Source organism: Pelophylax lessonae, assembly GCF_965119305.1.
Source record: "Pelophylax lessonae genome assembly, chromosome: 6".
Taxonomy (NCBI): Eukaryota; Metazoa; Chordata; class Amphibia; order Anura; family Ranidae; genus Pelophylax; species Pelophylax lessonae.
The window spans coordinates 172,143,518-172,169,468 of record NC_138773.1 but is presented as its reverse complement, the minus strand read 5'-3'; the positions used below and the strand labels follow the sequence as shown (position 1 = coordinate 172,169,468).

Below are 25,951 nucleotides of genomic sequence, written 5' to 3'. Positions count from 1 at the left end.
AAATTCTGGTTGGTGACAGTGTTTTTATGGTTTATTTCAAAAGCTTTTAGGGATTAAATTTTTTTCCTAAAATTTTATGTGATACATCAAGCTCCAGCAAACCTTGGTTTTTGACCAGTTCTTGACCATTGCCTACTTGTTTGTGTCTATATATATATATATATATATATATATATATATATATATATATATAGTGGGTAAAATAAGTATTGAACAGGTCACCTTTTTTCTAGGTAAATAGATGCAATCCATACATACAAAGAAACCAAAACAAATAAGTTCAGAAGTTAAGTTATGTGTAATAAAATGGAATGACACAGGGAAAATGTATTGAACACATGAAGGAAGGGAGGTGCAAAAGGGCATGGAAAGCCAAGACACCAGCTGAAATCTATCAGTAATTAAAATCCTTGTCAGTGGTTCTTTCTAAACTGATGGCCTATAAAAAGGTGTCTCATTACCAAGATGTCACACAAGAAATATCTCATGGTGGGTAAAAGCAAAGAGCTCTCTCAAGACCTTCGCAACCTTCTTGTTGAAAAACATACTGATGGCATTGGTTACAAAAGGATTTCTAAACTTCCAAATGTCCCAGTGAGCACTGTTGGGGCCATAATCCAAAAGTGAAAAGAACATAATTTCACCAAAAAAACGACATAAAAACAACCAGGTGCTTCTTGCAAGATTTCTGACAGAGAAGTGAAAATAATTATCAGAATAGTTGTCCAAAAACCAAAGAACAGTTGTGGAGAGCTTCAGAAAGGCCTTGACTTAGCAGGTACAATTGTTTCAAAGAAAACAATAAGTAGCGCACTCAACCACCATGATCTGTATGCATGCTCACCATGCAAGACTCCATTGCTGAAGAAAAATCATGTTGAAGCTTGTTTAAAATTTGCTGCACAACATTTAGACAAGCCAGGCTGTGAAATAATGGGAGAATATAGTCTGGTCAGATGAGACCAAAATTGAACTCTTTGGATGCCATAATACACACCATGTTTGAAGGTCAAATGCATTGCACATCACCCCAAAAACACCATACCAGCAGTGAAGTTTGGAAGTGGGAACATCATGACGTTGGGCTGTTTTTCAGCATACAGTACTGGCAAACTTTATATCATTGGAGGAAGGATAAATGGAAAAATGTACCAAGACATTGTTGATAAGAAACCTTCTGCCATCTACCAGGATGATGAAGATGAAACAAGGGTGGACATTTCAGCAAGACAAGAATCCCAAAAACAAAGCCAAGGAATCTCTCTTTTACTCATTTGTGCCTGTTTACAACTCATCAAAGGTCATTTTTATATATTTTAAATAAAAGGACTTGTGTTATGTTAGCAGGCTTCACTATGCTTGTTCATTTTTTTATTCCCGATCCATTTAGAGCTGCTGCTGAGCAGCCACCACCTATCTCAGATGCCTGGTTATTTTGTGCTTTTATGACCATAATAATCTGTGGTCTATGCTATCTGGTAGGAAGCATATGCTAAGTGTTGGTGCTTGGTGGTGGATTTCATCAATCAATGTTACTTATACACTTTTTTGCACTTTATGAACACTTTTGTTTAATATTGAAAATTACTTTTTCATTGAAAGGACTTTTTATGTTCACCTAACACTGGATTTTGCATCTATTTTATTATATCACTTTCATATGATTAATTTTTTAAATTATATACTTTGCTTATAATTTATTCACTGCATGTTTAGTTGTTTTCATGCCACATTATTTACCATATGATTATTCATGATTGCATTGGATTTAGCGCCGCTTCCTATTTTTATTAATCATCTGACTCAAATGCAATAGAAAACCTATGGAAAGAACTAAAGATCAGAATTCATAGAAGAGGCCCACGAACCAAACTGTTTGTGTTGAAGAATGGGCCAAAATCACACCGGAGCAATGCTTGCGACTAGTTTCTCCATAAAGGAGGCCTATTGAAGCTGTCATTACCAACAAAGAATTTTGTACAAAGTATTAAAGCGGTTGTATACTACCTAAAAAAACGAAACCCTGCAAGACAAAGGCATAATGAGCTAGTATGCATCGCATACTAGCTCATTATGAAATACTTACCTTAAAACAAAGCCACGGACCCCCGGACACCGCTGTGGGAGCTGACATGCTCCCTCTGCATCTCTTCCGGGTTCGGTGACTCCGGCTCTGTGAGTGGGAGTCACTTTCCGGCAAGTGCCCGGCAAGGAACTCTGAAGGTTTGCCGGACCTTCAGAGAGCATGCGCCGCTAGCGTCAGCGGCTGCATGCAGGGCAAATATCTCCTAAACCATGCAGGTTTAGGAGATATTAATTGTACCTACAGGTAAGCCTTATTACAGGCTTACCTGTAGGTAAAAGTAAAAAAATGCATATACTACCTCTTTAAATACATTTCAGTTAGTGTGTTCAATACTTTTTTCCTGTGTCATTTATTTTATCCTGCATAACTTAATTTCTGAACTTATTTGTTTTGGTTTCTTCATATGTATGGATTGCATGGGTTGTTACCGACATGTGGGATGGTGTTATGTTCAATACTTATTTTACCTGCTGTATATATATATATATATATATATATATATATATATATATATATATATATATATACATATACATATATATATATATATATATATATATATATATATATATATACATACATATACAGTATCTGACAAAAGTGAGTACACCCCTCACATTTTTCTAAATATTTTATTATATCTTTTCATGTGACAACACTGAAGAAATGACACTTTGCTACAATGTAAAGTAGTGAGTGTACAGTTTGTCTATTAGTGTAAATTTGCTGTCCCCTCAAAATAACTCAACAAACAGCCATTAATGTTTAAACTGCTGACAACAAAAGTGAGTACACCCCTAAGTGAAAATGTCCAAATTGGGCCCAATTAGCCACCCCCCCTCCCCGCTGTCATGTGACTCCTTAGTGTTACAAGGTCTCAGGTGTGAATGAGGAGTGAGGAGTAGGTGTGTTGAATCTGGTGTTATTGCTCTCACTCTCTCATAATGGTCACTGGAAGCTCAACATGGCACCTCATGGCAAAGAACTCTCTGAGGATCTGAAAAAAGAATTGTTGCTCTACATAAAGATGGCCTAGACCAGTGATAGCGAACCTTGGCACCCCAGATGTTTTGGAACTATATTTCCCATGATGCTCAAATACACTGCAGAGTGCATCAGCATTATGGGAAATGTAGTTCCAAAACATCTGGTGTGCCAAGGTTCGCCATCACTGGCCTAGGCTGTAAGAAGATTGCCAAGACCCTGAACCTGAGTTGCAGCACAGTGGCCAAGATCATATAATGGTTTAACAGGACAGGTTCCACTCAGAACAGGCTTCACCATGGTCAACCAAAGAAGTTGAGTGCACATGCTCAGCGTCATATCCAGAAGTTGTCTTTGGGAAATAGATGTATGAGTTCTGCCAGCATTGCTGCAGAGGTTGAAGGGGTGGAGGGGGTCAGCCTGTCAGTGCTCAGACCATACGCCTCACACTGCATCAAGTTGGTCTGCATGGCTGTCGTCCTAGAATGAAGACTCTTCTAAAGAAGCACAAAAAAGCCCGCAAACAGTTTGCTGAATACAAGCAGAATAAGGATATGGATTACTGGAACCATGTCTTTTGGTCAGACCAAGATAAACGTATTTAGTTCAGATGGTGTCAAGCGTGTGTGGCAGCAACCAGGTGAGGCGTACAAAGACAAGTGTCACTTGCCTACAGTCAAGCATAGTGGTTGAAGTGTCATGGTCTGGGGCTTCATGAGTGCTGCCGGCACTGGGGAGCTACAGTTCATTGAGGGAACCATGAATGCCAACATATACTGTGACATACAGAAGTAGAGCATGATCCCCCTCTCTTGGGAGACTGGGCCAAAGGGCAGTATTCCAACATGATAACGACCCCAAACACACCTCCAAGACAACCACTGCCTTGCTAAAGAAGCTGAGGGTAAAGGTGATGGAATGGCCAAGCATGTCTCGAAACCTTAACCCTATTGAGCATTTGTGGGGCATCCTCAAATGGAAGGTGGAGGAGTGCAAGGTCTCTTACATCCACCAGCTTAGTGATGTCATCATGGAGGAGTGGAAGGGGACTCCTCTGGCAACCTGTGAAGCTCTGGTGAACTTCATGCCCAAGAGGGTTAAGGCATTGCTGAAAAATAATGGTGGCCACACAAAATATTGACACTTTGGGCACAATTAGGCCATTTTCACTTAGGGGTGTACTCACTTTTGTTGCCAGCGATTTAGACATTAATGGCTGTGTGTTGAGTTATTTTGAGGAGGCAGCAAATTTACACTGTTATACAGGCTGTATACTCACTACTTTACATTGTAGCAAAGTGTCATTTCTTCAGTATTGTCACATGAAAAGATATACGGTAATAAAATACTTACACAAATGTGAGGGGTGTACTCACTTTTGTGAGATACTGTATGTATATATATATATATATATATATATATATATATATATATATATATATAATAAAAGAGATAGAGATACAGTTTGCTTTAGCTTTTGAGTGCATTCTGGACAGCTTGCAGTTTTGTAAAATCGATGGTATTGCACCTGAATTGCTTTGGTGTCCTTTGTACAAGTACAGCAGATTATTTAAATAGTGAAATGATTGTAATCCATAAAACATCTACATTTTTTTGTATCTTTTCTTTCAAGTGTCATTTTAAGTTTTACCACTTTTTTTTCACTGTTTGGAAAAGATTCCTGCTTTTGTTTCCCATTTTTAAGAACTCCTCCACTTTCTGTTTTCAAGTCGTGCAGCAGTTTCAATATGCCTTTTTGAGTATATTATGGAATCTGTAAGAGTAGTTTGATGTTGGTAAATTACAATTATTTTTAGTTCACATTATTTTCATGCAGAAATTGATGTTGTCTTTGTTTACTTTCCCATTCTTTATAAATAGGTTTTCATTCTTCATTTGTAAATATCCTGAGAAATGAAAAAGCTGTTTTGCTGCACCAGTTTGGTGCAGATCTAGATTAGTACATTATAGATGCTATATTATATTACACTTGTATTACCTAATGGACACTATGGGGCTGATTTAGTAAAACTGGAGCATGCAAAATTTGGTGCAGCTCTGCATAGAAAACAATCAGCTTCTGTTTTGTTTTTTTTGTCAAAGCTTAACCACTTAAGCCCCGGAAGATTTGGCTGCTCAAAGACCAGGCCCTATTTTGCGATTCGGCACTGCGTGACTTTAACGGACAATTGCACGGTCGTGCGACGCTGTACCCAAACAAAATTGACATCCTTTTTTCCCACAAACAGAGCTTTCCTTTGGTGGTATTTAATCACCTGTGCAATTTTTATTCTTTGCGCTATAAACAAAAAAAGAGCGACAATTTTGAAAAAATAACAATATTTTTCACATTTTTTTTATATGAAATTCTCAAAAAAAATTTAAAAATCAAAATTTTTTAACATTTTAGGCCAATTTGTTTTCGGCTACATATGTTTGGTGAAAAAAATCGCAATAAGCGTATTTTGATTGGTTTGCTTAAAAGTTATTGCGTTTACTAACTACAGGAAAGATTTATGTCATTTTTATTGTTTTTTTTTTTTACTAGTAATGGCTGCAATCTGCGATTTTTTTTTGCGGGACTGAGACATTGCAGCGGACAGATCGGACCCCTGACTGTCATTTTTGACACTTTTGGGAGTACCAGTGACATTACTACAGTAATCAGTGCTATAAATATGCACTGTTACTGTAAAAATGACACTGGCAGGGAAGGGGTTAACTTTATTGATGATCAAGGGGTTAAGTGTGTCCCTAGGGGTGTGATTCTAACTGTGGGGGCGTGGCTTGTGATGTAACCACAGAGACATACGATCATACATAGCAGGATCGCATAGCCTCTGTCCTTACATCAGTGAGAATGACAGACGGCTGTGTTTACATTAGCCGTCTGTCTTTCTCCCTCTGCAGCGGGATATTGCGAGTGGCCGGCGGACATCAGAGCCGCCGGTCACTATCAGGGAACGAGCGGGGGCTGGAGCACGCCTCACAGGCGGCTGAGCGTCACTTTGCCCAGCAGTGGCTGCCTGCCATAGTATATCTGCAGTGGGCGGTCGTTATGTGGTTAATTGAACAAGCTGAAGTTAGAAGCGTTTTGTCTATCATGCACAGCTGCACCAGATTTTGCACTCTCCGGTTTTAGTAAATCAACCCCTATGTTATGTTACACTATGGACACTATAGTGTAATATTTAGCTTGAAACCTCTTCCATGTGCTGCATGATACCAAGCACCACAGTACGATTATGTTTCAGCTGCACACCTAGCCTCAATAAGGAGAGCTAAAATTGAGTTCAGAACATTCAGTCAGTACTTTATCAAAGGTGTGTGTTTTCAGCCTGTCTAGATCCTTTATTGTTTTCTATTTCAAATTGGATTATACTGGGTTTCTGACTTTGCCTGCAGCCTGTCCTGAATTTGTTCCCATCTATTCATTTTTGCTCTGGCTCTTCCTTCCGTCTGTCTTGGCTCCGTTCCTGCCCTGTTATTTGGCAGGGTGTAATTACAGACAATTCACTGCATCATGTGACTTTAAAGTTTATGTTATCCCAACATTTCATATTCCTGATATATGTCAGGACTTGGACTTGAACCTGGGACCTCTGCTGTGTTTGGCAATGTCTCCTCTTGCTGAGCTTCCTGGAATGCTGGACAGTTCCCCGGACAATTCCTTGAATGATCCTGCCGTGAATCTTAGTTGCTTTGAACCTTGAACTCTTTGCTCCTCCAATTAACTTCCTAATCTAAGCCTGCACTTCCTGGTTGCCAAAATATTGTGCCTTCTCCAGCCAATATCTCACTTTTAACTCTCTTGCTGCCATCCGTATCTTCGCTACTATTCGTTAGCGACATTTGGTTTGCTCCTCGACTATGCTTCTGCTTAATCTCAACCTGCAACTATTCGTGATCGACCTTTGGCTTGTTTCTCGACTATGCTTCTGCTTGATCCCTACCAGCTATATCTGCTACTGGACCCTGGCTTGCTCATCTCCTGGTGGAGTAATCCGGTAGAACACGACCAGGTGCTAACACGCAGCAAAATCCATCTCCACCATCAGGACCTCTGGTGAACACTGGTTAGATTCCGCACCTCAGGTGAGCATGCGTCATCTACCAGGGTGACCTGTCTGTGTTCCTATCCTGCTGGTTTCTGTGTGAGCTTCCACTGCTATAGCAACTGGTCTTCAAGCCTGACCCCTGATCGTGACGGAATATTCTGGCCCAAACATGGAGGCCGCTAGAGCAAGCGTTGTGACTCCCCTTAGGCAGCAAATTGCTGAGCTGCAAGAATTTGGTGTTACCTACCAAGAAAAAGTTGCTAAACTAGAAAGTATATTGGAAAGGCAACAGGAGGAGATTCATACTCTGCAAAGACCACTACTGGACTGAGGTGATACTAACACACATATGCCTCAGCCTCTACCATCTAAGTTTAATGGAGATCGCGATCATTACAGAGGTTCCCTAAGTCAGTGTTGTTTATATTTCCAAATGCACCCTGCTGCATTTCCTTCTGAGAAAAGGAAGGTAACCTTTGATCTCAAACTTCTGACTGGAGAAGCTCTTGCTTGGGCTTCCCTATATATAGAACAAGACAGTAGCCACTTTGAATAATCTACAGACTTTTTTACAGGTTTTTGATGATCCCAACCACTATGCTAAAGCAAAGCTGCATAGTCTGAGGCAGGGTAACCACTCTTTCGCTGAGTACACAGCAGAATTCAGATGTTGGCCCACAGATACTACTTGGAACCCTGCAGCACAAAAAAGCCAGTTCCACCAAGGGCTTGATGCCTTCATCCAATTATGTATCCGAATTGATCAGAGACTTCCAGAAAGGAGGAAAGAGAGGCTGGGAATGTTTGGAAGTAAGGGTGGCATGTAATTCTCTGCTACTCCATTTGTTTAGCAGGGTTTCAAAGTTTCTCTGGATTCTAACACTCCTGAGTCAATGCAGGCAGATGCTATTAAGAGATCCATTACCATTCAGGAGAAAGAAAGAAGACGTTCTGAGAACCTATGCCTTTACTGTTGGTTGTTACGCAGCTAACTCTCCTAACAAAGTTAGAAGAACAATTGCGTTGGTTTATGTTTTCATGCCTGAACAAATAAACTCCATTAGCCAGTTTATCTCCCCATTGGTTCAGGAAGAAAATAAAGTAAATTCTTCACTATCTCATTGTATCCTCCCTGTTAAACTTATATCTGAGGGCATTGAAATTCCTATGCTGGACTCTGGTGCAGAGGGGAAGTTTATGGACATAGAATTTGCCAACAACAATAATATTCAAACAAGAAATAAATCTGCTCTTATCGATATGGAGATGGTGGATGGTTCACCCTAAATTTCAGGACCTATTACCCATGAAACATTCCCTCTGGTACTCCAATTTGAGGCTGACCATCATGAGACCATCAGTTTTCATATAACCTTGTTCGTATTCGTTAAGGAGATGAATGGAAAATAGAACCAGATACGGACATTTCGAGTCCTTGGTTGTGCCTTTTGTTCTTTGCAATGTCCCTGCAACTTTTCAACACTTCATCAATGATTTTTTTCGAGATCTGTCGGACCAGTTTGTAATTGCTTATCTAGATGACAGTCTAACTTTTTCCAATAACCTGGAGGAGCATCGCAAGCATGTTTGCACTGTCTTTGAAAGATTAAGGCAGAATCGACTTTACATCAAACTGGAGAAATGTGAGTTTGAACAAACCCAGATCCAGTTTCTGGGGTATATTTTTTCTCCAGATGGAGTAACCATGGATACTGAGAAGATTAAAGCATTGGGAGATTGGCCTGTCCCTGGAAACGTTAAGGAAATTAAACGATTTACCGGGTTTGCTAACTTCTACAGGAAGTTCATAAGAAACTTCTCTAAAGGTGATAGCTCCGATTACACAGTTAACAAAGAAAGGGGTGCCCTTTGTGTGGTCACCTGATGCACAGGCTGCTTTTGCTAAGTTAAAAACTCTTTTCACTTCTGCACCAGTATTGGTACATCCTGATCCTGAGCTACCTTTTGTAATGGAAGTGGATGCTTCTGACCCTGCTGTGGAAGCTATCCTTTCTCAACGAAGTGGGGAAATGATGCAGCTTCATCCTTGTGCTTACTTCTCTCATTTAATGTCTTCAGCCGAGAGGAATTATGACATAGGGAGCAAAGAGTTACTGGCAATTAAGGAAGCCTTTTCTGAATGGAGACATCTGCTGGAAGGTACTAAGCATCCTATGACCGTTCTCACTGATCACAAAGATCTACAATTCATTTGTTCTGCCAAAAGATTGTCTTGTAGACAAGCACGTTGGTCGCTGTTCTTTCTAGGTTTAATTGTATTATCTCGTATCGACCTGGGTCAAGAAATGGTAAGGCTGATGCCTTATCACGGATGTTGGCGGGGCCTTTCTAGGGGAAACAACTCTGAATGTACAATCTTGTCTCAAAAGAACTTCCTACGGGGGGCCACAATTTCTAAGGCATTCTTGAGTCTCCTCAAAGAAGGGTAGGAGAATGACCCGCCCCTCAATAATCTTCCTACTGACATCAACCTTGAGTACAGAAACCGCTTTTGGACTCAAGCACATCGCCTCTATGTACCTGAATCTGCTCGGGTTGGAGCTCTCCAGTTTATTCATGACTCTAAACTTCCTGGACATTTTGGAGTTTCTAAAACAGAAGAACTTTTATCACGTTCCTTTTGGTGGCATAGGTACAAGAGAGATGTCAAAAGTTATGTAGCCTTGTGCCAGACCTGTGCATGCAATAAGACACCCTGAGCTTCTCCTTTGGGTTGTTCCAGCCACTTCCTGTTCCATCAAGACTATGGGAGTCAATTTCTATGGACTGTGTGGTCAATTTACCCCCCTCAAAAGGAATGACCACTTTCTTGGTAGTCGTCAACCGCCTCACCAAGATGGCTTACTTTATACCTGTTAAAGAAGAGTGGGATTCCCTGCAGAGTTGATGGTTCAAGAAGTCTTTAGACAACATGGAATTCCTGAAGACGTTGTGCCAGATGGGGGAGTACAGTTTACTTCGAAATTTTGGAAAAGCGTTTGCTCAGCTTTAGGAGTAGCAATTAATCTGTCTTCTGCTTTTAATCCTCAGTCTAAGGGTCAGACTGAGACCAATCAAACTTTAGAGCAGTACCTTGGATGTTTTGTCAGGTATCTTTAGGATGATTGGGTGGACTATTTTCTTACGGCAGAATTTTCACAATTCTAGACTTAGCTCCGCCTTTTAAAGCCAGAGATGTATAGTAACTAAGTAAAACTACTTCACTACTGTACTTAAGTACGGAAAGGCGGTATCTGTACTTTCCTAGAGTACAATTTTTTTCTCCTTCTTCCACTTTTACTTCACTAAATTTTTTCGATGATTTCAATACTTCTACTCCGATATTTTTTTTGTGCTGCATAGTTACTCCTTACTATGATAAAAATTACCACTGCCAGAACAGTAGATGGCAGGTTTCATGAAGCTCAAAACAGGTGTATTATCAGCGCATACGAAAATAAATGCTACTGTATGTATAAATAAAAGCTGCATTTGAAATAATAAAAAACAATATGATGTTCAAACTTTTTACTTCTTTCTTTAATAACTACATAACACAGTACTTGTACTTTTACTTTCAGTACTTGAGTAGCAATTTTTTTTTCAAAACTACTGGTACTTTTACTTTCAGTGCTTGAGTAGCAAAATTTTTAAAAAAACTACTTGCAATACTTAAGTACAAAAAATGTTGAATACTTTAGTACTTCTACTCAAGTCACTTTTAGATCGAGCACTTCCACTTCTACTCAAGTCATTTTTGATCGAGTACTTTTACTCAAGTATGGGTTTCGAGTACTTTATACAACTCTGCTCAAAGCACATTTTTCTTAAACAATGGGTATCATCCAATTTTTTTCCTGATCTTCCTATCGCAACTCCAATTCCTCTGTTACCAACAGATTAACTATGTTGCAGGAGATTCGGGAGAAATTGATTTAGACTTTGAGGGAAGCTCAGGAATGTTACAAGAAGGCTGCTGATAGACATTGCAGTTCACTTCCTACCTTTCATGTGGGTGACAAAGTTTGGCTATCAACCAAAAAATATAAAGGTTCATGTTCCATCTGCAAAGTTGGGACAAAAGTTTGATGGAAATTTCCAGATTTCTGCTCAGTTCAACCCAGCCTACTGCCATTTAAAACTTCATGACAGTATGAGAATTCACCCTGTTTTTCACATATCGCTACTCAAACCATTTCATGTAAATCCTTTTTCTGGAAGAATTCCTCCACCTCCTCTACCTGTTGAGGTACAGGGTGAAGAAGAAGTTGTGGAGGGGAGAATTCTTGATTCCGGGATTTTTAGGAACAAATTACAACATCCGGTTTAATGGGAAGGATATGGACCAGAAGAAAATTCTTGGGAGCCTGAGGAGAATGTTCATGGCCCTAGGAATGACAAGAAAATGTCACTAGAGGTTTCCTCTTAAACCTGGCCCTATGACATCCAGCGGACATCTTGGGAGGAGGAGAGTACTGTCAGGACCTGGACTTGAACCTGGGACCTCTGGCTTTGTCTGGCAATGTTTCTGCTTGCTGAACCACCTGCAATGCTGGACAGCTTGCTGGACAGTTCCATCCTGAGCAATTCCTTGAATGATCCTGCCTTGAATCTTAGTTGCTTTGAACCTTGAATTCTTTGCTTCTCCCGTGAACTTCCTGATTTAAGCCATGTCTCTACATTTCCTGCTTGCCAGAATATTGTGCCTTCTCTAGCCAATATCTCGCTTTTGTCTCTCCTGCTGCCGTCTATATCTTCGCTACCATTTGTTACCGCCATTTGGCTTGCTCCTCGACTATGCTTCTGCTTAATCTCAATCTGCTATATCTGCTACTGGACCCTGGCTTGCTTACTTCCTGGTGGGGAGATCCTAAGGACCGTGACCTGGTGCTAACACGCAGCGAAATCCATCTCCGCCATTAGGAGCTCTGGTGAACACTGGTTAGTAGTTAGGTTCCGCGTCTCAGGTGAGCCTGCATCATTTGCCTGGGTGACCTGCCTGTGTTCCTATCCTGCTGGTTTCTGTATGAGCTTCCACTGCTATAGCAACTGGTCTTCAAGCCTTACCCCTGTTAGTGACAATATGTTTGTGTTACCACATATTTGTATTAAAAAGAATCCTGTTCACTTTATATTGTTTCCCTTGTGTGAAATATCTGGTGATCCTGACAGTCCCTCTGCCCTCTTATTTTAAAATGACCACACTAGGCATGGTAGCAAATCCTTCCCAGTGTGGTCAAATGTCTGGCTGTGCTGGGAGCACAGTCTGCTTGTCCTCCAATGGCCAAGACTTGTGTTGACATTTCCCCGCCCCCCCCCCCCCTGCTGTTTCTCTGTCTCCTGCTGACATCCCCCTTTGCAGTCTCCACCACACCTCTAGCCCCTTAAGCCGCTGTTTCAATTGCAGGTATTTAGAATATTTTTTATATAAATACACAAATGATTTGCCTTGCATTTCTTTTTTAAACTGGATAAGTTATTTTACAAGGTGAAGGTTTACATATACTTTAGCCTTCCACTTGCAGTCAAAAAAAAACCAATGTATTTTAAAAATGCATTTCTGGGCACACAGTACACAATTCTGAATGAAGAAAAACTGAATGCTGAATACTGAGTATATAGACAGCTAAAATGTTTTTTTCAGAGATAATATTGTTCAGCATTAGAAATTTTGATATGAGAGAAATGCTAGCTGATCCTAGGCTCACATTAAGCAAATTTATATTAACCTTTACAAATTACACAGACCACTGAAGCAAAAATTAAAGCGACTGAGCAAATTACTTATCTTATGCCAGATCTTCTATTCATTAAATACAGTATATAGAGATGAAACATTGTAAAAAGACCTTCAGCAAAATTTCCTTCCTACAATGGAGTGTGAGAATCTCCCTTTATTTCTATCTGCATCATTGTAAATGGTTAATGGACATGATATGGATCAGATCTTAAAACCAGCAAATTGGTTCACTCATTTCAAGTCATTTGATCATTGCCCTTATTCTCTGTGAATAAAACAGACAAAAATGTTTTGTATAGAAGTGATAATCCTGCATTTGGCACCATAGGATCTTACCACCATTGGGTTTGAAACTGAAAGACTTTCCTGGACTCCTGCCACGGAATTAAAAAAAAAAGATCTGCACCCCATTCATCCCCAACTATGTAACTTTATTACACCAAATAGGTAGCAACAGGTCATAGGAACAACAAAACAGGCACATTCCAAGCAATGTGTGCAAAGTTATAGACCACAAAACATACTGTGTGACTTAATTGAAGCCAAACAGAATATGGACATTTTCCTGTTTATACAATTTTGACAAATATTTCTGTATTTTTATATATATAGTCTTGGCCCATACATTGCCAACTAAATTTTTAATCTGCTTACATTCCAGCTTCCAGTCTGTATAGGATTTCCATTAGGAGATGACAATGGCTCCCCACTGAATTATTTCAGGATAATACCATGTCTTTTTACATTTATGAAGAGCTGCATTCATTATCACAAATCTTTTGCACTTCAGAGAACTCAAAGTCATTAGCAAGCTTTGCTGCAGGGTTCTGTGAAATATTATAGATTTGAATTAACTTAGGTTTAAAAGTTGTACACTTTGAAAAGAAGTCACTTCCAGGACAACGTTTTTATTTTTAAATGGGTCTAGAGATGGCTCTCGCCATCTTTTATAAATAGTATTTAATATTTCCACCATATAGTAATATGTAACATTTGAAAATGTTTTGGAGGTAGCAGCATAGACCAGTTGATAAGCAGTGCTACAAGGACAAAGTTCCAGTTGCAGTACAGTATTATGTATATTTTTAGTTGAACTTATTTATTTTGCTCTATGTTGACCTCAATAATTGAAATGTTATACTCTTTCCTTATATCTTTCTATAAAGCACCAGGGGAGTGAGATATAAAATCCTTTACAGCATCACAATCCAAGATCCATTATATGTAGGTCTCTTGGTGGGTCACTGCTAAGCACAAGGGGCCACTGTTAACTAGGTTCTGTGTCTATGCGAATACACTTCAATCACTGTAGGAGTATTTACATTTTGCACAGCTAGATCTGAGAGTTCTTACGCAAAAGAGGATTGTTTCATCTGCAATAGACATTTATTGATTGAGGTACATAATAGATACAAATTACACAATAAACAGTATTTACAACGCAATGTACAGTATAAGTCCCCTGGCTTCCATGAGATTTACAAATTACACACAAAACCATATTTAAAATACAATGTACAATACCAGTATGAAGTCAGTTTACTTCTCAACATCAGGTCTGGTCATGCTGACTGCTGTGTGTCCATAGACAAAAGAGAGCCCACAGCTTGGTAACAATTATTATATCACCCTTCTTTTTCTGTATGGTGGCTAACATAATGCTCCCTTATTGGTCATTGTACCTAGCAAATGTATATTGGGCACTGCCTGATTGGAGGATTCGAAGAAAGCAGCTGTTTACAGCACATGTGAGATGTGATAAGAAAAAAAAAAGACAATGGCCAGACCTTTGAAGTAGAAAAATGTTTACAGTGTCAACAACTGAGAATCTAGGACTGGTACAGGTGGTCCCCAGGTTACAAACAAGATAGGGACTTTGTTTGTAAGTCGGAACAGGTAAATTTTCTTAGTGTAGCTCCAGCCAAAATAATAATTTTTAAGTTTTTGGATAGCATAGGGAAGGGATAACACCCCTGCACCATTTGTTTTGCTATCTGTACCCCTGTACAGAAGATTTCACCTCACTTTCTGACCCCATGTCAACTGGATTTTGGAAATTTTGGATTGTTGTGGAAACAAGGATTGGTGGTAAAGGTTCAGTGGAGACACCCTTTTCCCATGATAACTCTTACAGGAGTGAATTTCCCTTCCTAGGGGTAGATTTCCCCTCACTTCCTGATGGCTCCCTCTGCTTGTAAGTAGGAGTCGTTTGTAAGTCGGATGTTTGTAACCTGGGGACCACCTGTATAATGTTGAAATGTACTGCAAGCAGGGAAGCAGGTAGCAGGTACAAAGCTCCCTGGGATAAGAAGTCTCTCAGGCACAGATCCCAAATCCATGGGGGTAGTGCCAAAACAATGTGGTATTTATTTGTGCTAAATAAAAGTTTATTTACAGGTGCTGTACAGTGTCTCAGAAAATAGGGCAAATAATAGCAAAACAAAAACCTAGCCGTATCCCGGTGTTCTAAAATTTAGTCGGACCCGTGAAAATTCCGGACCCTCGTCACTTCAGGTCACTTCCGGTGATACTACGTCACCACCAGCTGGTGCGACAGCTGTTGCGAGCCCCGGTGCGCATGCACACAAGACATTTTCCAGGTCCGATGAAATTTTAAGACTTTGCTAACAGCTGACTGAGAGGAGGAGGGGCCGAGGTGGAACGCACACACCGCTGCGGGAAAAATTTACAACACCGCCGCATCATCGAGCAAGGAACATGTTGCAGAGCTGACTTAGAGGAGGCGGGAAGGAAGTGAATATATATAATTTTAGAACACCGTCTGAGGTCCCTAGACTTTCGCCCTCACATAGAGCCACTTCCGCCTGTTCTCCCGATACTTCCGCCATAACTGACACATACCTCCGCCTGAGGTCCCTAGACTTCCGCCCTCACATAGAAATGAATTCCGCATTCTCTATGGAAACGTCCGCCCTCACATAGAGCCACTTCCGTACTCATTAACATTATTTTCTGTCCCCGACATCCACATTTCCACCATTAATTTCCAACGGACAGTCCCCTCTAAGTCAGCTCTGCAACATGTTCCTTGCTCGATGATGCGGCGGTGTTGTAAAATTTCCCCGCGGCGGTGTGTGCGTCCCGTCTCAGCCCCTCCTCCTCTCAATCAGCTGTTAGCAAAGTCACCGGAAGTGACGAGGGTCCGGAAATTTTCACGGGTCCGATGAAATTTTAGAACACCGGCACTAACTATACAAAAAATACAGGTCCTAACTAACAGGCTGAGGAAGCACACCGTTTGTCAGATTCCACAGATACAGCTTGTTAGCTTTCACCAACTTTTTTCGCTCTCACAGACATGACTTTTTTGATTCCAAGGCAGAGAGCTCTGCCTGTCTTTCTCAGGTGAGTATAAATTGGTCCATGGGAGAGGACAAAGACCCGAACCGGACCATGGTTTAGAGATCCCTGAATGTGTATTATTAAAAAAAAAAAATAAAAATGAATGGTGTTTTAATGAACACAAAGCTTGTGTCATGTATTGCTGCCTGGGGTTCAGCTTTAATAACATTTTATGTATTGGTTGTGGTTGTAATGTGCAATGCAAATTGAATGCAAATTTAACCGAATGCAATTTATTTACTAGAACAATGCCTCAATGGTTTAGTAGTTGAGAATAAATTGTACAACCTTGTTTAATTTTTTTTAAGTTTATATATTTTTCTATATAAATGGTAAATCATTTTAATTATTTTCATATAATATTTATTTTACAAATAAGCCTGTTTAAAGGATGTGTTTGTTTTCAGAGCATACTATGCTTTCTAATTAGAAGGCCCAACACTAGCTCTCATTTACTGCTCCTGCAGGTAAAGACAGTTATAGGAGAGAAAGGGGATGTGTCTCCTCACGGATGAATTGACTGTGTGCCTGATTTAACCACTTGACGTCCAGTCGCAGCAGTTATATGGTGGCAGGTCGGCAGGTTCCCGTGAATCACTGTACCTGTACAGCAGTCCGCAGGAGTGATCCTGGTGGCACGCGCTTGCACCCACTCACCAGCGGGGAAGCCAATCCACAGGGTCGGTGACCGCCATTGCCGGGGGGCGCCCGCGATTGCTCTCGTGAAGAGAGAACGGCAGTCCGCTTTTGTAAACACAGCAGACCGTTGTTCTCTCAGGAATCAATGCAGAGCTCCGGTGTTCCTCCTATTTAGGAAAACAGGTCTGTGTATTGATTTCACAAGCACCCCCACACTTAGAAAACACCCCTAGGCTCACATGTAACCCTTTGATCACCCCTGGGTTATCCCTTCCATGCCAGTGTCATTATACAGTAACAGTGCAAATTTTTAGCACTGATTACTGTACTAATGTCACTGGTCCCCCCAAAACTGTCAAAAATGTCAGTTAGGGGTCTGATCTGTCCGCCGCAATATCGCAGTCCCGCTGAAAATCGCTAATCGCCGCCATTACTAGTAAAAAAAAACAATCAAAACACGCTTATTGGGATTTTTTTTGCCAAAAATATGTAGCAGAATACAAATTGGCCTAAAATTATTTAAAAAAAAAATGATTTTTAAAAAATTTTTGGGGAATGTTATAAAGCAGAAAGTGAAAAATATTGTTTGATTTTTCAGAATTATCGAATTTTTTTTGTTTATAGCGCAAAAAAAATCGCACGGGTGATCAAATACCACCAAAAGAAAGCTCTATTTGTGGGGAAAAAAAGGACATACATTTTATTTGGGAACAGCATTGCACAACCACACAATTTTCAGTTAACCACTTTACCACCGAAGGATTTTGCTGTCTTACGTCCAGGCCACTTTTTGCAATTCGGCACTGTGCGACTTTAACTGACAATTGCGCGGTCATGCAACACCATACCCAAACTAAATTTACGTCCTTTTTTCCCCACAAACAGAGCTTTCTTTTGGTGGTATTTGATCACCTGTGCGATTTTTACTTTTTGCGCTATAAACAAAAAAAGAGCGAAAATCTTGAAAAAATAACAATATTTTTCACATTTTTTTATATAGAATTCCCCCCCAAAAAATGTAAAAAAATCAAAATGTTTTATCATTTTTTGGCCAATTTTTTTTCTGCTACATATTTTTGGTAAAAAAAATCGCAATAAGCGTATTTTGATTGGTTTGCGCAAAAGTTATTGCGTTTACTAACTAAGGGAAAGATTTCTGTAATTTTTGGTGTTTTTTTTAACGAGTAATGGCAGCAATCTGCAATTTTTTTTTTGCGGGACTGCGACATTGCAGCGGACAGATCGGACCCTTGACTGACATTTTTGACACTTTTGGGGGTACCAGTGGCATTACTACAGTAATCAGTGCTATAAATAGGCACTGTTACTGTAATAATGACACTGGCAGGGAAGGGGTTAATTTTATTGGAGAGGGAGGGGTTAATGTATGCCTGGTGCTTACTGACATGTGTGGGGGGAGGTGACTGAGTGACACAGGGACAGATCGCAGGTTCAGCTATGCTGAACCCTGCAATCAGACCCTGCCTGTCACTTAGGAGATCCGCCCGCTTTGTTTACACAAGCGGGCGGATCTCCACACTCGATTCACCGACGATCGGGGAAGAGCGGCAGTGATCACCGCCGCTCCTCCCCTGGCCCGACTCCCGCTGTGACTGAAAATAGCAGGAGCGAGCCTCCGGCGGCACGCGCGTGCCGCCCACAAGGGGAGGAGTCCAGCGACGTAGGTCTACGTCGCTGGACAATAACGAGCCACATTGCCGCAGTAGCAGCAATGTGAGCGGGGCTAAAGTGGTTAAAGTAACGCAGTGCCGAATCACAAAAAATGGCCTGGTCAGTAAGGGGGGAAAACTTCCGGCTCCGGAAGTGGTTAATACCACGAGCAATAGATATCCTAGTAGAAAGCAAACTTTTTGACTCCCTGCTGAAATTCCCCTCACATTCATCACTTACTGGCTTCAAGTAGTAAATCTGAAACATTTATATGCACTATTTAATATTTAACCGAAAGAAAAAATAAGAAAATAATATAATGTATATATTTATTCATGAAGCATTTTGTTTATTCAACAGAATACTTTAAAAAGAGAATGCATGTAAAAACTCTGTAAACTTCCTTTACAATGTAGCTCTACTTAAAGAAGTACTGCAACAAGTTTAAATGTTTGTTAAATCCCCCAGTGTACTAATCCCTTTCTGCCGTGTAAATGTGTCCTGTGGCCCTTCTACCCCACCTGTACGTATAGCAAACAACACTGGACAAAGGTGAAACCAATTGTAAATGACAGCTCAGAGGTGAGGGAGCCTGATGGAGAGTGCACACAGAGCCTGCACAGCCCCCCGTTCTCTTCCTCTGCAAGCTGACAACTCTTTCTAATTGTGTAGCCATATCTGTGCTTCCTCTGCTCCCTTACGTGCACATAAAACACTAGCTTAGCCCAGACCATTCTGTTATTTCTAAAAGGAAAGATTATCAAGCTGTTTGCTTCTCTCTTCTTGTGAATTCTGCAGCTGTTCTAATTTTCAAGAACACAAGCTGACAGCTGTATAATCGATCACCTCTGAAAGAGCAGAATAGTCTGGGCTCAGTCAAGTTAGGCAGGCCACAGACAGTGCAAATTTATTTCCTTCAATCATAGGTTGAAGGTCAGAAATTCACATGCTCCCCCCATCAACACAGTTGGTGCTGACAGGGGAATCCCTCCTGTCAAGACATTGTCTTCTCTTGATGGGGGGGGCCGTTATTGCTAGCCGCTATAGCAGCCACTAGCGATAACTGCAAGTAAACCCAGCAGGCTGGTTGTACCAAAGGTACATTTAGCCTGCCTAGACATGGTTCGAATCTCAGCCAGTTCAGCAGGACTGACTGTGTTGTTGGGGGAATCGTGTGAGATTTGAACTGTCTATGAATGGTCTATGGCTAGCCTTAGTGTTTTATATACAAGTAAGGTAGCAGGGGAGGCACAGACAGGACAGACTGCAGTATTTCGAGCGGGTGAGGCTTTAGTAATGGCTTTAACTCCACCAAAGGAACACCCATAATTTTGTCTTCAGCTTGGGGAGGAGATACAGCCAGCCTTGACAGTAATAAAATGCAATTGTATTTTCTAACTAATGCTTTAAAATATAACTATTCAGGAATACCCCCTCCCTTACAGACCTCAGGGTAGTCTGAGCTGGGCAAAGTTTTATTTGAATTGTAAACAAAGCTCTTTTGCGTGTGGTGCATGGCACATAGAAACAAATAAAAGTCAATAGATGGGTTTAGAATCACTATTGAGTACCCTAGGTTGTCTGGCATAAGTTACAAATAACATATTACTTTGGGAAAATGGCAAGCTTTTTGGGGTAACAATGGGCAGTACCACAAAAGAAATAGGCTGAGGCAATTCCCCAATATTTCAGTCTTCTATCAAACAGGACATGTCTTTATAATAAAAGACAGATCGAAAAATAAAAATACTTGAAGATAACTGTACAATGCATTGGAGTAAAATTTCGATCATGCTAACAACAAACTCTCCATTGGCTTTATATTACCACCAATGCATCAATATAAGTTTTGTCATCACTACAGTGTAACTTTACACAAATATCATTGTGGATTTGAAAATGGGTTGTCATGAACTTTTCTAAATGACTAAATGATACTTTTGGAGGCGCAAAAATGAGAGGTGTGTGGGGAGAGGGCAAGGCATTTGTATAAGTGAATATAAGGTCATAAATAATAACCACTATTTACCTATAACTATGGAAATATAAATGTGAAATCTGCTTTAACTGATTGCATAATAAAAAAAAACATCTGAGTCTGTAGTGCTTTAAGCTGTTTAATGTATTTATTTTAACATTGACACTTTTTCCATATTGCCTTACAGATATTATTTAAATATATATTAACAAAGGTGTATTGTAGGGTCAGTTTAGATGGAAGCAAATTATAAAAAAGCATGGCTTTGCTTTGTAGGGACAGAATAGGCGATGTGAATTACATTTTATTTTAATTTAGCATCTCAACCAAGTGACAGTTTCAAGATTTCAAAGACAGGCCTTGTTGCAGTGCCAAAAGTTTAAAGAGAAAATAAACTAATTGGCTCATGAGAAGCGTGAGCACTTCACAATTTTTTGGCTCTTTTGATTTGATAAATTGATTGGCTGTTTTGAAAATAAAATGAAAGAAGTTACAAATGCACACTGTGTGTAATGGCATGGCTATTGTTCTAATAAAACAATGTATTTATCTTTGCAGATGTGACGCAGGCTATAGTGGTTCAAAATGTGAAAAAAAGGACTTTAATGTGTTATACGTTGTCCCAGGCCCCGTACGCTTCCAGTATGTCCTAATAGCAGCAGTGATTGGAACTATTCAGATCGCCATTATCTGTGTTGTAATCCTTTGCATTACAAGGTTTGTACTTGTTTTTGTAAAAAAAAAAAAATATGTTTTATTTGCCCTAGCAATGATCCTTTAACCATATAAACTGTGTACTAAACCATTAGGGATTTTAATGACAACATTTAAAAAGTAAAAAATATGTAATACCAGTAGAAATCTATTTTTGTATATTTGCATAACAGACCAAGAAGACCGGCTATACGACAATACAGTCATCCCCCAACTAGGTTCAATTTCCTATTTGCATTTCCTAGAGGTATGCAAATGCAAACATGATTAAAAAAAAATGACCAGGCAGAGTTTTTTTACTGGGGACAAATTGAAGACATGTTTGCTAATCGCCTTCTTTAGGTTTGTGTGTGCAATTGATGAACGTAATGGTTCTTGTGCACATTATGATGATTATATTGACAATCCTCAAATGATATGGCACAAAAAGAACCAGAAGAAATAAATATTTCAAAGGAACCTGGACCAGATGATTTATACCATCAAATCATCTTTGTATATAATGTTTAGTCTCCTTATCATGACTTGAATTCCACCAGTTGACTGGCATAATAATTATTTACAGTACCTGTAAGTTTTACTTCTGTTGTTGGAAATTTATCAGATTCACAGTTGTTAACATAGCACCTACAATATTATATGATAAGGATAGTACCATTGCCAGTGTTAACTAGTGATATACCTATAGATATGAGCGATATATATGCCTTCACATCTACACATATATATCCTGGTAAAAAAGGTTCAGACACTTAGGTGAAAGCAGGAACACAACAGAAATGTAGTGGTATACAGTATGGTGCAGTAAAAAGGACCTAAGTGTGGCACAAAGGAATATATTTATATATCAGGAAATTAAAAGCATTTTAAAACATTATTAAATACAAAACAGTGAGATAGATAAGATAAGTATTGAAAAAGCATCCCATGTTTTGAATATATCCTAGCATATATATATATATATATATACAATTTCAAAAAAGTTGGGACACTGTACAAAATGTGAGTAAAAAAGGAATGGACTAATTTACAAAACTCATAAACTTATATTTTATTCACAGTATAATATAGATAACATATCAAATGTTGAAAGTGAGACATTTTGAAATGTCATGCCAAATATTGGCTCATTTTGGATTTCATGAGAGCTACACATCCTAAAAAAGTTGGGACAGGTAGCAATAAGAGGCCAGAAAAGTTAAATGTACATATAAGGAACAGCTGGAGGACCAATTTACAACTTATTAGGTCAATTGGCAACATGATTGGGTATAAAAAGAGCCTCTCAGAGTGGCAGTGTCTCTTAGAAGTCAAGATGGGCAGAGGATCACCAATTCCCCCAATGCTGCAGCAAAAAATAGTAGAGCAATATCAGAAAGGAGTTTCTCAGAGAAAAATTGCAAAGAGTTTGAAGTTATCATCATCTACAGTGCATAATATCATCCAAAGATTCAGAGAATCTGGAACAATCTCTCTGTGTAATGGTCAAGGCCGGAAAACCATACTGGATGCCTGTGATCTTCGGGCCCTTAGACGGCACTGCATCGCATACAGGAATGCTACTGTAATGGAAATCACAACATGGGCTCAGGAATACTTCTAGAAAACATTGTTGGTGAACACAATCCACCATGCCATTCGCCATTGCCAGCTAAAACTATAGGCCAAAAAAGAAGCCATACCTAAACATGATCCAGAAGCGCAGGCATTTTCTCTTGGCCAAGGCCCATTTAAAATGGACTGTGGCAAAATGGAAAACTGTTCTGTGGTCAGAAGAATCAAAATTTGAAGTTCTTTTTGGAAAACTGGGACGCCATGTCATCCGGACTAAAGAGGACAAGGACAACCCAAGTTGTTATCAGCGCTCAGTTCAGAAGCCTGCATCTCTGATGGTATGGGATTGCTAGTGGCATGGGCAGCTTACACATCTGGAAAGGCACCATCAATGCTTAAAGGTATATCTAAGTTCTAGAACAACATATGCTCCCATCCAGATGTCGTCTCTTTCAGGGAAGATCTTGCATTTTCCAAACATGACAATGCCAGACCACATACTGCATCAATTACAACATAATGGCTGCGTAGAAGAAGGACCTTGGTACTGAAATGGCCAGCCTGCAGTCCAGATCTTTCACCCATAGAAAACATTTGGCGCATCAAAAAGAGGAAGATGCGACAAAGAAGACCTAAGACAGTTGAGCAGCTAGAAGCCTGTATTAGACAAGAATGGGACAACATTCCTATTCCTAAACTTAAGCAACTTGTCCCCTCAGTCCGTTTGCAGACTGTTATAAAAAGAAGAGGAGATGCTACACAGTGGTAAACATGGCCTTGTCCCAACATTTTTGAGATGTGTTGATGCCATGAAATCTAAAATCAACTTATTTTTCCCTTAAAATGATACATTTTCTCAGTTTAAACATTTGATATGTCATATATGTTGTATTCTGAATAAAATATTGAAATTTGAAACTTCAACATCATTGCATTCTGTTTTTATTTACAATTTGTACAGTGTCCCAATTTTTTTGGAATCAGGCTTGTATGTATATACAGTATATATATATATATATATATATATATATATATATATATATACCCCTCACATTTTTGTAAATATTTTAGTATATCTTTCATGTGACAACACTGAAGAAATGACACTTTGCTACCAAAGTAAAGTAATGAGTGTGCAGCTTGTATAACAGTGCAACAAAAGTGCGTACACCCCTAAGTTAAAATGTCCAAATTGGGCCCAAAGTGTCAATATTTTGTGTGGCCACCAATATTTTCCAGCATTGCCTTAACCCTCTTGGGTATGGAGTTTACCAGAGCTTCACAGGTTGCCACTGGAGTCCTCTTCCACTCCTCTATGATGACATAACGGAGCTGGTGAATGCTAGAGACTTTGCACTCCTCCACCTTCCACTTGAGGATGCCCTACAGCTGCTCAATAGGGTTTAGGTCTGGAGAAATTTTTGGCCTGTCCATCACCTTTACCCTCAACTTCTTTAGCAAGGCAGTGGTCGTCTTGGATGTGTGTTTGGGGTCGTTATCATGTTGGAATACTACCCTGCGGCCCAGTTTCCGAAGGGAGGGGATCATGCTCTGCTTCAGTATATCACAGTACATGTTGGCATTCATGGTTTCCTCAATGAACTGTAGCTCCCCAGTGCCAGGAGGACTCATGCAGCCCAGACCATAACACTCCCACCACCATGCTTGACTGTAGGCAAGACACACTTGTCTTTTTACTCCTTACCTGGTTGCCGCCACACATGCTTGACACCATCTGAACCAAAAAAGTTTATCTTGGACTCAGGCCACAGGACATGGTTCCAGTGATCTACGTCCTTAGTCTGCTTGTCTTCAGCTAACGGTTTGTGGGCTTTCTTGTGCCTCATCTTTAGAAGAGGTTTCCTTCTGGGACGACAGCCATGCAGACCAATTTCATGCAGTATGCTGCGTATGGTCTAAGCACTGACAGGTTGACCCCCCCATGCCTTCAACCTCTGCAGCAATGCTGGCAGCACTCATATGTCTATTTCCCAAAGACAACCTCTGGATATGATGCTGAGCACGTGCACTTAACTTCGTTGGTCGACCATGGTGAGGCCTGTTCTGAGTGGAACCTGTCCTGTTAAACTGCTGTAATGTCTTGTCCACTGTGCAGCAGCTCAGTTTCAGGGTCTTTGCAATCGTCTTATAGCCTAGGCCATCTTTATGGAGAGCAACATTTCTTTTTTTCAGACCCTCAGAGAGTTCTTTGCCATGAGGTGCCATGTTGAACTTCCACTGACCAGTATGAGAGAGTGAGAGCGATAACACCAAATTTAACACACCTGCTCTCCATTCACACCTGAGACCTTGTAACACTAACCAGTCACATGACACCGGAAAGGGAAATAGGCTAATTGGGCCAACTTTTGGACATTATTACTTAGGGGTGTACTCACTTTTGTTGCCAGCGGTTTAGACAATAATGGCTGTGTGTTGAGTTATTTTGAGGGAACAGGAAATTTACACTGTTATACAAGTTGTACACTCACTACTTTACATTGTAGCAAAGTGTAATTTCTTCAGTGTTGTCACATGAAAAGATATAATAAAAGAATTATATAAAAGTGAGAGGTGTACTCACTTTTTTGAGATACTGTGTTAATATATATATATATATATATATATATATATATATATATATATATATACTGTATATTAGGATATATTCAAAACATTCAGGATGCTCTTTGGGCATCAAAAGACTAATTTTACTTTCAGGTGTCTTAATTAATATAGAGCTAGCTTCCATAGATTAATACTGACTGGTCCTGACTGGTGAGCAGCCGTAACTAATCTAATCAAATTAGACTAATCATTTGAGGATTGGATACCCGTCTTTGTTACTACAGACTTGCTCCTTTTCATGCAAATTGCTATTGAGCTAACTTCCTAGATCTTTGGAGGTAAAACTATGTTATTAAAGATGAAAGCTGTCAGTATATCTTAGATCCATCTATAGTCTTTTTACATTTCTGAAAATGGTCCTAAAATCCACATATTTAAACACAGAGATGCAAGGAGGAGCAATGAAATAGAAATATTTAACAAAATAAACAAAATACAAGTGTTTTTTCTTTACCCACTTGGGTGGTAAAGGTTGTTGTACAGGGTTATGCAATGGAGACAAATATCAATTTAGAAATGGATTTATTGACTCAAAG

At 39.8% G+C, this 25,951-nt stretch overlaps 1 protein-coding gene across 4 annotated transcripts in view; it reads left to right on the top strand.

The window, feature by feature from the left end:
* TMEFF2 (transmembrane protein with EGF like and two follistatin like domains 2) overlaps positions 1 to 25,951 on the top strand; it is a 915,272-nt gene that overhangs the window by 831,677 nt on the left and 57,644 nt on the right. For all 4 annotated transcript variants that reach the window (XM_082261208.1, XM_082261209.1, XM_082261210.1 and 1 more), the window contains one exon: positions 21,078 to 21,236. In XM_082261208.1, the coding sequence (XP_082117334.1) occupies positions 21,078 to 21,236 (159 nt within the window). The remainder of the gene's footprint in view (positions 1 to 21,077; positions 21,237 to 25,951) is intronic.